The sequence below is a fragment of the Alexandromys fortis genome, unplaced genomic scaffold, assembly GCF_014885135.2.
Source record: "Alexandromys fortis isolate MF-2015 unplaced genomic scaffold, M_Fortis_MF-2015_v1.1 scaffold_85, whole genome shotgun sequence".
In the NCBI taxonomy this organism is placed as follows: Eukaryota; Metazoa; Chordata; class Mammalia; order Rodentia; family Cricetidae; genus Alexandromys; species Alexandromys fortis.
The window spans coordinates 1-12,886 of NW_026067975.1; the positions used below are offsets into that span (position 1 = coordinate 1).

A 12,886-nucleotide genomic window follows, 5' to 3' on the forward strand; every position below is an offset into this window, starting at 1 on the left:
GTGTGTGTGTGTGTGTGTGTGTGTGTGTGTGCCTGTTGTGGCTTTGTGTACTGCAGGCATGAAAAACCCTGGGGTTAAGTGCGTGTCCATCCTACTTTATCATTAAGGGTCCTCTTCATGTGGATGCTGCAAGGGCACTAAGTCCTTTGATGTCAGTGGTTCTCAAGCTTTCTAAATCTCAACCTTTTAATACATGTTCATATGTTGTGCTGACCCCCAAATCATAAATTTTTTTCTGTTGCTTCTGATTAACTGTAATTTTGTTCAGGTAAGAAATTGTAATGTAAACGTTCAGGACTCCTTATTTCAGATCCTTGGGAATAGGTCGTTTGAGCCTTCAAGGGCTTTTCCACCCCTTAGGTTGAGAGAGAACATTTATTCTAAGTGCCGAGCCATCTCTCTAACCATGCTGATCTTCTGATATCTTTCATATGTCCGGATGTAGCCTAGCTTACCCTTGAACTCTCTCTGATTCTGAGTGTTGGCTCCAGCTCCTGGGTCATCTGCCTTTCCCTAGATGACAGGCATGCCCCACCACCCACCCACGTTGTGCCCACCCCTCCTTCCCTCTCTCTCATTCACACACACACACCACACACACACACACACACACACAGGCACACACAGACAAATCTCTCTCATAAAGCCATTTATCCACACCATATTGTATGGTCTATATGTCTTAATAGTAATATGTGATGTTGGAATTAGAAACATTGCTTTAACAAAAAGCATTTTGCAGTAAGAATTGAGTTTGAGTTTGTTGGATAGCAAGCCCGACTTCACAGACATCTGGTATCTTCAGCTTCTCAAGAGCAGTGAACTAATGGGCCAATGAAACTGCTTTCTTCAGTAGCTGTCCTGTCTGTCTCTCTGTCTGTTTTTCAAGTCAGGGTTTCTCCGTGTAGCCCTGTTTGTCATGAAAAGATAGTGAGGAGAAACCACTCCAGCAGGTGAGTGGATGGCTGTGAAGAGGCCACTAAGGGCAAGGAAGCATCTTCTTCGACTGGGGTATTTGTCACTTCCCCAGAGAGCAGCTTGAACTGTGCAGGAGGACCAGTGCAGGACCAGTTCTCCTTCTGGTCAGGGAAACACAGAAAGGAGACTGTCAGCCTAGCAACGCCAGTGCTGCCTTGGTTCCTGAGATCCATTATTGGGTCACCTAGGGTTCTTAGAGGGAACCACCCATATACAGGAGGTGGCAGGGAAGTGTTTTGAGATGAATCCCAGAACTGGAAGAGAACTTTCTGTCTCTGCAAGGCAGCTTTTGAGCTTGAGGGGGGAGATCCAGTGTCTGCACCCTTCTCCAAGTCCTTCTCTTCTCCCCTCCATAATGTGCAGCGAAAAGGACTCGCTGTTCGCCCAGTCTCAATGGTAGGTTACTGGGTGTCTCGGGGCAACCTGTGAATCCCATAGGGCAGCCAGATAAATTTCCGAGGTGCTGTTTGTTGGGGTGCAGTCGTCGTCCCTTTCCTAGAAGAGGCACCTCTTGGCCTTGCACGGTGGCCGTGGAGGCTTCTGATGTGTTCACATGGACCTGAGTGTACCCGCCTTCCTGCTTTTGTGTATGTGTGTGTGTGTTTTAGTGTGAGGTTGTTGTTTTTGTTGTTGGTAGTAGTTCAGAGAAGGAATCAATCCGTAGATGTCCTATGCTTTGTATTGCCTTTATTGTCAATGTACATACAGAAACCCACGAAAATCCTTTGCCCACCCCCTACCACATTCAAGGGAACTCTTTGTCCCACCCACACCTAAGAGGTCCTAGGGATTTTCTTAATTTGTCAATGCAAATTGAAACGATAATTAACAACATGACCTTTTCATTGAAGGTCAAGCTGGGTAATACAAGTGGATTTTTTTTTTTTTGACTATGCCTTTTTGGAATTGAAACTCAACAAGGACATATATTTCCCTGAGTGTAAATAGTTGATCTAGAACAATACCCAAACGATAGAGTGTTTGCCTAGTGTCCTGGAGGCCAATGGGCTTGAACCCTTAATGAAATCCAATATGGATGAATGTAAGGACTTTAGAAAACCCATAATCCCAGGATGCCAGAGAACAGGACAGGGTGATTAGCAGTGTGAGGCCAACCTGCTCCTGGGCGTGTCCATGGCCAATTTGCCTGCATGATGATTTCAAGGCTACCCTGAAAGCTTGAAATCAGGTCCACAGGATTTAGTTAGCAGATCCTCTTTGTTCACACAGGTGTGAAAGGAAACTTTCAAAGTGGATAACTTGTTGGTTTTGTAAGCCAAAACTAAGAAAAGACATGCTTCATGTATAAGTGGAACATTTGATATTATCCGTTCCATGTCTATCATCTTGTTGTATTCTATCTGTGTTTGACACTTGACAGCATGTTTACCCTTTCTGACTGTCTTCCTCACCCTCTCTCTCCCTTTTTTTACTCTCTCCTCTTCGAGCATATTCTCACACATTCTTGAGAAGCGCTATACTTCATCGTGACATTCCGGCCCCTTCTAAGGATAATGTCTGTGTTTGTGCATGTATGTATGTATTTATACCTAATGGGGGTCAGCTGACCCAGTCTTGTGTTCGGTGTTCCTGCTGTGTGGCCATCAGTTGAGAGTGAAAGTAGCCACACCTTCTCAGTTGCATCCTCATTGAAATTTCCTCACCACTTAAATGATATGTCTGTGTATTGAATCCATGGATATATTGATATCCAAGTAGAAAATACGTTAAAAGACAGGTTGACGGTCGTGTGATCACGCTGTCTGCCATTGGGAGTAACCTGTTTGGAAAAATGTCTCCCAAAAGTTTCCCCTACTTTTTTTTTTCTCCTAACATCTTTTGGCAATACTGGGTATCATTACGACATTCTTAGACCCGTGAGGGATAGATTTTGATTTCCCTGATGCCCCACCTCGCTCTCCTCTTGCAGGTTCTGTTCTTCTTTTGAAGGATGCTCAGTGGGCCCTAAGGCCTTTGAAGTCCCTCTAGGACTTCTTTTTACCAAGTCCTGCAACATCCCATTGGGAGTCAAACACCCTATGGAGTGAGGATAACCTGGTCTTGGGATGGAGTGTCTCCTCCTCCCAAAGGCTGGAATGCATGGAGTGCCTTCACTTGCTCTGCTGGTGATCTTTCCACTGCCCTAGGACTAGACTGAGGGTGGGGCTCCCCACTTCAAATTACCCAATCCAGACAAACAGCCCAGGATTAACCTGGTTCCTAAAACAGGTGTTTTAGTTTATTCGAGGTCTGATCGAGTTGAGAACCAAGAATATACATCACACATGCTCTGTCTACGAAGGTCCTCTTACCCTCTGATTTTATTCTGGATTTGTTCAACTAATTTATTATATTTTGTTTCTTTGCATGTGTGTGTGTGTGTGTGTGCCTGTGTAACTTTTGTGTACTGCAGGCATCCTAAAGCCGGCGGTGGAGTGGTTGTCCATCCTGTGGTATCATCAAGTGTCTTCTTCATGTGGATGCTGCAAGGGCACTAAGTCCTTTGATGTCAGTGGTTCTCAAGCTTCCTAAATCTCGACCCTTAATACTTGTTCGTATGCTGTGGTGACCCCAAATCATAAAATTGTTTCTGTTGCTTCTGATTAACTGTAATTTTGCCCAGGTAAAAAAACTGTCATGTAAATGTGCAGGATCTCGTATTTGGGACCCAAGGGAAAGGCTCCTTTGACCCCTCAAAGGGTTCTCCACCCATAGCTTGAGAGAGAACCTTTATTCTAAGTGCTGAGCCATCTCTGGGGCCACACTGATCATCTGCTATCTTTCACATTGCCCGATGTAGCTCAGCTTACACTCTCTCTGTTTCTGAGTGTCGCCCCAACTCCTGGGTCATCTGCCTTTACCTGGATGACAGGCATGCCCCACCACCCACCCACATTGTGCCCACCCTTCAATTTCTCTCTCTCATTTGACACACACACACACACACACACACACACACACACACACACACACAGACTGAGGGGGTAGGGACGGAGAGAGAGAGGTCTCTCATTAAGCCATTAACCACACCATATAGTTTGGTCTATATATTTTATTAATAATAAGTGATGTTGGAAGTAGAAACATTGCTTTGAAAACAAAAGCATTTTGCAGTAAGAAATGAGTTTGAGTTTCTTGGATAGCAAGCCAGACTTCACAGAAATCTGGTATCCTCAGCTTCTCAAAGGCAGTGAACTAAAAGGGCCATAAACGCGGCTGTCTTCAGTAGCTGTCCTGTCTGCCTGTCTGTCTGTCTGTCTTTCAAGTCAGGGTTTTTCGATGTAGCCCTGATTGTCAGGAAGAGTCTGTGAAGGGAAACCACTCCAGCAGGTGAAGGGATGGCTGCGAAGAAGCCAAGAATCATTGTCCACTCAGGTCAAGGAAGTATCCTCTTCGACTGGGGTATTTGTCAGTTCCCCAGAGAGCAGCTTGAACTGTCCAGCAGGACCAATGCAGGCACAGTTCTCCTTCCAGTCAGGCGCACACAGAAAGGAGACTGGCTGCCTAGCAACGCCAGTGCTGCCTTGGTTCCTGAGATCCATGCTTGGGTCACTGAGGGTTCTTAGAGAGAACTACCCGTGCAGAGGAGGAGGCAGGGAAGGTTTTGAGATGAATCCCAGAACTGGAAGAGAACTTTCTGTCTCTACAAGGCAGCTTTTGAGCTTGAGGGGGGAGATCCAGTGTCTGCACCCTTCTCCAAGTCCTTCTCTTCTCCCCTCCATAATGTGCAGCGAAAAGGACTCGCTGTTTACCCAGTCTCAATGGTAGTTCACTGGGTGTCTCGGGGCACCCTGGGAATCCCCTAGGGCGGCCAGATAAACGTCCGAGGTGCTGTTTGTTGGGGTGTAGTCGTCGTCCCTTTCCTAGAAGAGGCGCCTCTTGGCCTTGCATGGTGGCCGTGGAGGCTTCTGAGGACTCTCAGAGGTTTGTTCTTGATGACTTGGAGGAGGAGATGGAGGGAGAGGCTGCAGTTGCAGGCTGGGTAGAGGCCAGCGCGTGCTGCTTTTGAGGCTCCAGATGGAGCCAGGAGCATACCTCTCGGCACCATTGATTCCCTGGTCGAGGGCAAAGACGTGGTGGTCCTGGAGCATGTCCGGGACAGGGGCCTCCTGCGTGCCGGCGGGCCAGAACACAGCCTGCCCAGGTTGGGAGGAGGCTTGGAGGCCTTCGGGGACCAGGATGATGGTATGTCCAGGTAGCGACACTCGCCTGACCGAGGTCAGTTCGGGCTCCAGCAGCAGGTCGACGCCTTGCACGCGTAGTTGCATGGCACATCCGGTGGGAATGACCACCGTGGACGTGAGCTCTTTGCTGGCAGGCCTGGCAGATGCTTCCAGGTCTGGCTCTGCCAACGAGGCAAGGCAGGCAGGCTCCTGGAGGCGGCGGCGCTTGGCAGGGTTGGCGTCTTCTGGCTGCGGGTCCCAGCAGGGCACCGGGTAGACCCTGGGGCTTCACGGAGGCCTTGCATGTTGGCCGTGGAAGCCTCCGACGAGTTCAAGTGCACATGAGTGTACTCGCCTTCCTGCTTTTGTGTGTGTGTTTTAGTGTGAGGTTGTTGTTTTTGTTGTTGGTAGCGCTTCAGAATCCGTATATATCTTTGTTTTGTATTGCTTTTATTTGTCAACGTACATCCAGAAACCCACGAAACCTCTTTGCCAACCCTGAACCACAGTCAAGTGAACTCCTTGTCTCACCCACACCTTAGAGGTCCTAGAGATAATCTTTATTTGTAAATGCAAATTGATTCAGAAATTAATAAGCTGACATTTCAGCTTTTCATTGAAGGTCAAGCTTGGTAATACAAGTGGATTTTGTTTTTTGAGGTTTTTTTTTTTGATTTTTTTTTTTGACTGGCTTTTTGGAATTGAAAACCGACAAGGACATATCTGTCACTGAGTGTAAATAAGTGATCTAGGACAATACCTCAACGATAGTGTTTGCCTAGCGTGCTGGATGCCAATGAGCTTGAGCTTAATGAAATCCAAAATGGATTAATGTGAGGAATTTAGGACGCCCATAATCCCAGGATGGGGGAGAAAAGGACGGGAATATTAGCAGTTCAAGGGCAGCCTGGTACTGGGCGTGTCCAGGGCCAATTTGCACATGCTAGCCTGGGGGCTTGAAATCCCGTCCCCTGGATTTAGTTTGCAGATCCTCCCAGTTCACACAGGTGGGAAAGGAAACTTTCAAAGTGGACAAGTTGTTGGTTTTGAAAACAATAATTAAGCACAGACCTGCTTTTTATATAAGTGGGATCTTTGATATTATCCCTTCAATTTCTGTTATCTTGTTTTATTCTGTGTTCGGCACTTGAAACCTTGTTTACTCTTTCTGACTGTCTTCCTCCCCCTGCCCTTTCTCTCTTTATTTACTCTCTCCTCTTCGAGCATATTCTCACACATGCTTGAGAAGCCCTATAGTTCATGCGGACATTGCGGCTGCTTCTAAGGATCATGTATGCGTTTGTGCATGTATGTATGTATTTATACCTAATGGCTGTCAGCTGATGCAGTCCTGTGTTCTGTGTTTCTGCTGTGTGACCCTCAGTTGATAGGCAGGTCGCCACACTTCCTCGGTTGCTGTTTCATTGAAATTTCCTCAGCACTGAAGTGATATGTCTCTGTATTGACTCCATGGATATATTGATATCCAATTGGAAAATACTTTAAAAGACAGGAGGATGGTCGTGTGATCACCCTGTCTGCCCTGGCAAGTAATCTCTTTGGAAAAAATCTCCCAAAAGTTTCTTTTAGTTTTGTTATTTCTTTCTCCTAACATCTTTACAAAATGCTAGATATCACTATGACATTCTTACACCTGTGAGGAGTAGATTTTGATTTTCCTCTAGCATCTTTTCACCACGTCCTGTAACCATCCCAATTGTTGTAAAACTCATGATGGAGTGAGGATAACCTTGGTCTCGGGATGGAGTGTCTCCTCCTCACAAAGGATTGAATGCATGAAGTGCCTTTACTTGCTATGTTGGTGATCTTTCCACTGCAAAAGGACTGGATGGAGTGTGGGACTCCCCACTTCAAAACGTTCAATGATTAGAAATAGCCCAGGATTAACCTCTTATATGCAAAACCAATTGTCCTATCACAAGTTCACCAAAATTTTGCCTTATATTCCCTTAAAATGAGTCTCAAGTTGTAAATTAGAAAGTGTATATATTTATAGGTATAGTGTGGTGCTTCAATAGTCAGTTAGTTTGATATCTTGGAATGACTGTGTTGGGCCCTAAAGCCCCACCAAGGAGGAGGTCGCCCCAAGAGACACTCACAGCACGGTTGATGCAATAGCAAGAGGAATTTTTATTCTGCCACGGCAGAGGTCCCTCAGCCTCGAGAGGAGAAGGACCCTGCTTTGTCTATTACAAGCTCTTTTAAAGGAAAAAACCACAAATTCAGGGAGGGGGTAGTACAGAATCAAAGGGAAAGTCCAAAAATCATTTGTCAACTGTTTTGACTAGTTCATACAATGGTCAGCTAACTCTACTTGATCAATGTTATGGCGGTTACAAGGAGGAACACCTGCAGGTCGTCTCACCCCAGTTCCAGGGTCCGGGTCTATTGGAGAAAGACTACAATGGGGATGGAAAGTACTCAAAGCTCCCGTGCACGCGTGGCTGGTTACTAGGGACCTGGTTCCCAGGAAGGGGGGTGCAGTAGTGCTAAGGTGCCTCCTAATGCTAGAGGCCTGGTTCCCAGGATGGGGGGTGCAGTAGTGCTAAGGTGTCTCAAAGTCTTTCATTTCCCCCCTTTGATTTGGTCGAATCTCAATCTTGAGATTCTCAGGGATTATCCCTAAGGGCATGATATTGCTGGGTCAACACCAAAGCTTGAGTAATGCTAAGTCGCTCACGAATGAACATCAGGAGTCGATTGAGGATGCAGGGCCCAAAGGTTAGGATGAGTAATAGAATGATCAAGGGACCAGTGATGGTGGAAATGAGTGTCGTGAACCAGGGGGAGCGGTTAAACCAGCCTTCAAACCAATTTTGATGTGCCTCTCTCTCTCTCTGTCTCTTGTCTAACCTCTCTCTGAGCTTAGCCATCGAATCTTTAATTACCCCAGAGTGGTCTACGTAGAAACAACATTGTTCCTTTAGGGCAGCACAGAGTCCTCCTTCTTGAAGAAATAGCAAGTCTAACCCGCGCCTATTTTGTAACACTACCTCGGAAAGAGAGATTATTGAATCTGCAAGCTTGGTGATAGATTGTTCTAGGGCCCTTAAGTCCTGGTCAATAGCTGCTCTTAATTCCTCAAAATGTTGGGGAATTTTGGAACTCTGCACTAGAGCAGTAGTACCGGTGCCAACACCAGCTGCCACCCCAAGGCCCAAGATCACTGCTAGAGTCATAGAGATGGGCTCTCGCCGATAACGGCTCGAGTGCCTGTCAAATTCATCCTCAAATGTGTTAGCAGGATAATAAATGACCCTTGGAACTAGTCGAACAAGCACACAGTAATCTTTGGTACCATCAAAAACTGATGTTGCCACGCAAGGCGTCAGGCCTGTACTACAAGCCCACCATTTATCTGAATCGGGGATCAGGTATCCAGTTTTAGCAGTTTTAGGGCTCTTAAGGGTCTCATTACATAAATGTTTGTAAGCAGCCGGTGGATTTCCCAAGCATGTCCCTGCACCAGTAACCTCTGTAAGAGTTAGTCTATGACTAACTCCCCAAGCGCAGCCCTCCTGGCTAGTTGTGTTATTGAAACCCCCAGATATTGCAATCCCTTCATAGTATGGGGGTCCTGCTGATAGGCATAGCCAGCAAGATTCTGTCATATTGGGGTCAGTACTATTCAGCAAAGAAAAAGCTCCCACTATTAGATTAAACAATCGCTGGCCTGTATTAGAGAGTGCCAGCGGTGAAGCAGGGGTAGCAGGAAGATTTTTAGGACTTGAAGGGGGACCCAAGGCCCTGGCAAGGGGGGGGGACCTCAGCCAGGGCTAGCTGTCCCTGGTCAGGCAATACCGGGTTGGGCCCTAGTGCCATGGTCATGGGAGGTGTTATAACAATTCTTAGGGTGAACAGAATTCCTATGTCTTCCCCTCCTGGATTATACAACCGTAAACCCCATATATTGCCTGTTAACCAACTAACCTTTTTTCCCTTCTCCGTGAAGGTGATTGTGATTTCAGATTCCCCTGATGTGGTACGAGTGAAAGTGACTAAGTCTTCTTTGCTAGCCCCCAACCAGGAGGTACTGACACTGGTTTCACATCCCCAGGCAGCACAATAAAATACTTCAGCCCCCCCACATTGCCAAGTTCGTCTTCCCCCAGGACAAATATACCATTCAGAATATCTGCATGTAGGATAAGAGTTCTCGGGAGTTCGTTCAGTATCTCCCCAAGAGTCTTTTGCTAGGGCACATAGGTCAAACTTTAGCTGGGGGAACCAGGTACCTAGGGGATGAACTCCAGTGGCTAGCCTCAAGACTTGCCCAGTCTCAAAGTTAGTCAGAGTCCAAGTTAAGTTCTGAGGTGTATGGGGGTTCTTAGCACTATATGTGGAGGGAAACACCAGGGCAAAGAACAGCAAGCTTGACAGGATCAGGCTTCCTTGACTAGTCTCAGTTTTAGAGGATTTTGGGTACGCTGAAGCTTCCATTTGGAAAGTTCTGGGTCGTCCTGTGGAGGTGCCGGCTTGACGTGAGACGCGTGGATCCAGGCTGCAATACCGTCCACTTTGAGGGCAGTAGGTGTCGTAAGAAGCACGGTGTAGGGTCCCTTCCAGCGAGGTTCAAGGTTCTGGGACCGATGTCTCCGCACGTACACAGAATCGCCAACCTGGAACGGGTGCGAGATCTCCGGATGCCCAGGCTGGTAGGCAGCAGCTAGGGGTCTCCACACTTGGGCCTGGACGATCTGAAGTGCTTTTAGCCGCGCCTGCAAATCAGGTTTGTGAGTAGCGGGGTCAGGAGGGGCCCTAAAGGAGGCCAATGGGGGAGGCCCCCCATATAGGATCTCATAGGGAGTAAGTCCAAGCCGAGAAGGGGTGTTCCGCACCCGGAACAGGGCTAGGGGAAGGAGCTGTACCCAGTCTCTAACGCCAGATTCCAAAGCTAATTTGGATAAAGTCTCCTTTATGGTTCTATTCATCCTTTCTACCTGTCCTGAACTCTGGGGTCTGTATGCACAATGTAATTTCCAATTAATCCCCAGTGTCTTGGCCATACCCTGACTTACCTGGGAGACAAAGGCTGGGCCGTTGTCAGACCCGATTACCTTAGGCAGGCCAAACCGAGGAAAAATATCTTCTAGTATCTTCTTCACCACCATTTGAGCCGTTTCTCGTTTGGTGGGGAAAGCTTCAGTCCAACCGGAGAAGGTGTCTATAAAAACTAGGAGATATTTATTACCATATTTTCCTGGCCTTATTTCAGTAAAATCCACTTCCCAATGAGTACCAGGTCGGTCTCCCCTTATTCTTATGCCCTCTGGGGCACTTTGCCGTTTTGCGTTTACCTTGGCACAGGGGACACAAGTTGATGTCACTTGCTGTATGAGTGAGTTAAGACCTGGAATATAAAAATCTGTCTTTTTTATAAGAGATTTAATCTTTTTATGTCCTAAATGAGTCCATCGATGCATTTGAGTGACCAGTTCAAAAGCATCTTTCTTGGGCAACATGGTTTTGCCCTGATATTTCCAAGCTTTTTGTTGTTCATCAAAGTCTGCATTAAGTTTCTGAATAGTCTCTAGATCCTGGGTTGAATATTGGAAATGATCTTCTGTGGAGGGTGGTGCCTCTGCCAAGGATAATATTTCTGAGTTAAGCGCAGCCTTTTTAGCCATCTCATCTGCCATCTGATTTCCTTTGGCAATAGGATCATTGCCCTTCTGATGTCCTGGGCAATGAATAATGCTCACCTTCTTGGGTAAGAAGAGGGCCTTTAATAGTCCCAGGATTTCAGTCTTATTTTTAATTTCTTTTCCAGCAGAAGTTAGCAGTCCTCTTCTTTTATAAATTTCCCCATGGACATGGGCCGTTGCAAATGCATAACGGCTGTCTGTATATATGTTTACTTTTTGTCCCTTTGCTAGTTCTAAAGCCTTAGTCAGGGCTATTAATTCTGCCTTCTGGGCAGAGGTTCCTGGGGGCAATGCCTGTGCCCATATGGTATTTTGTCCATCCACCACCGCCGCCCCCGCCTTTCGCTCACCTTCTTTAAAGAAGCTGCTGCCGTCTGTGAACCAGGTATAATCTGCATCAGGGAGCCGGCAATCAGTCAAATCCTCCCTGGTCCCGTGGTATTCTGCCAATATCTGATGACAGTCATGAGGTACCCAAACAGTGGGTTCCGAATTGGGGAGCAAGGTAGCGGGGTTCAGTAACGTCGCATTTCCAAATGTGATACGTTCAGGGTTGAGCAATAACGACTGGTAGTGGGTTATACGGGCATTCGAGAGCCATCTATCAGGGGGTTGACGAATTATAGTCTCTAAAGCATGAGGTGCTATTATAGTCAGCGGTTGGCCCAGAGTCAATTTGTCTGCATCTTTGACCAGGGTAGCTACAGCTGCTACCATACGGAGGCAAGGGGGCCATCCTGTCACCACATTGTCCATCTTTTTGGAGATGTAAGCCACTGGTTTTTTCCAGGGTCCCAGTTTCTGAGTCAGCACCCCTTTTGCTACTCCCTTGTTCTCATCTACGTATAAGGTGAATGGTTTGGTGACATCAGGGAGACTCAAAGCAGGGGCCGAAAGGAGGGCCCTTTTTATTTTATCAAAAGCCCGTTGTTGGTCCTCTCCCCAGAAGAAAGGGACGTTGGCTTTGGTAAGCGGATACAGTGGGGCGGCCATTTCAGCGAAACCCGGTATCCATAACCTACAGAAACCGGCAGTTCCCAGAAACTCTCGGACCTCTCGCGCCCCTTTGGGAGGGGGAATTTGTGCCACGGCCTGCTTCCGACTGTCTGTTAACCATCTCTGTCCACCCTCCAAGAGGTACCCCAGGTAGGCTACTTGCTTCTTGCAGATCTGTGCCTTTTTAGCAGATGCCCTGTAGCCCAGTTCACCTAATCTGGTGAGTAGGGCTCGAGTCCCTCTGAGGCATTTTTGCTCAGTCTCTGCGGCCAGCAGGAGGTCATCTACATATTGGAGTAAGATTACCTCTGGATTGGCGGTGCGAAAACTGGCCAGATCCTGGTGTAGGGCCTCATCAAATAGAGTTGGAGAATTCTTGAATCCCTGGGGTAGTCTCGTCCAGGTGAGCTGCCCAGAAACTCCTGAATCAGGATCTTTCCATTCAAAGGCAAACAATGGCTGGCTCTGAGGGCTAAGTCTCAGACAGAAAAAAGCATCTTTTAAATCAAGTACTGAGTACCATACATGGGTCGGAGGCAGGGTACTTAAGAGATTATAAGGATTGGGCACCGTAGGATGAATGTCTAGAGTGCGGCGATTAACTTCCCTTAAGTCTTGGACTGGTCTGTAGTCCCCTGTGCCTGGCTTCTTTACTGGGAGAAGAGGTGTGTTCCAGGGGGAATGGCAGGCCTTTAAGATGCCCAATGTTAAAAGTCTCTGAATGTGGGGCCTGATTCCTTCTCGGGCCTCGCGGCTCATGGGGTATTGTCTTATGGAAACTGGAGTGGCTGATGGTTTTAACTCTATTATCAAAGGAGGTTGATTGCTTGCCAGCCCCATACCTGCGGTTTCCGCCCAGGCCTGGGGGAAATCACGGAGCCATTTGTTATCGATGGGCAGCTCCGGGGGAGGAGGCAGTTCAAACAGTCTGTGTTCGTCCTCCAATCTTAAAGTTAGAATTTGAAGAGCCTGGCCAGTATTGTCAGTAACTGAGGCCCCATTTTCTGAGAAGTGAATTTGTGCCCCAACTTTGGACAGGAGGTCTCTGCCCAGCAATGGGTAGGGGCATTCTGGCACCATGAG

The 12,886-nt window shown here is 47.3% G+C and overlaps 2 protein-coding genes across 2 annotated transcripts; both read right to left on the reverse strand.

The window, feature by feature from the left end:
- Positions 1-4,775: 4,775 nt before the first annotated feature.
- Positions 4,776-6,433, reverse strand: LOC126510610 (proline-rich protein 23A3-like). The gene is made up of 2 exons (XM_050157245.1): positions 6,377-6,433; positions 4,776-5,390 (listed from the first exon to the last, which is right to left on the reverse strand). Exons 1-2 carry the CDS (start codon positions 6,431-6,433, stop codon positions 4,842-4,844), a joined length of 606 nt encoding a protein of 201 aa, XP_050013202.1. The 3' UTR covers positions 4,776-4,841.
- Positions 6,434-7,272: 839 nt separating this feature from the next.
- LOC126510623 (uncharacterized) lies at positions 7,273-12,883 on the reverse strand. The gene is made up of 2 exons (XM_050157268.1): positions 11,158-12,883; positions 7,273-10,335 (listed from the first exon to the last, which is right to left on the reverse strand). The coding sequence occupies exons 1-2, from the start codon at positions 12,881-12,883 to the stop codon at positions 9,545-9,547; spliced, it is 2,517 nt and encodes an 838-aa protein (XP_050013225.1). The 3' UTR covers positions 7,273-9,544.
- Between the last annotated feature and the right edge of the window lie 3 nt (positions 12,884-12,886).

Bases quoted from the DNA above. Each gene is read 5' to 3' on its own strand.
- LOC126510610 (XM_050157245.1), bottom strand. From the start codon at position 6,433: ATGATCCTTAGAAGCAGCCGCAATGTCCGCATGAACTATAGGGCTTCT. The intron at 5,391-6,376 runs GTGAGAATATGC...TGGGACCCGCAG, and splicing joins ATAGGGCTTCTCAAGCATGT to CCAGAAGACGCCAACCCTGC.
- LOC126510623 (XM_050157268.1), bottom strand. From the start codon at position 12,883: ATGGTGCCAGAATGCCCCTACCCATTGCTGGGCAGAGACCTCCTGTCC. The intron at 10,336-11,157 runs GTGAGCGAAAGG...AATATCTCCTAG, and splicing joins CAGCAGCTTCTTTAAAGAAG to TTTTTATAGACACCTTCTCC.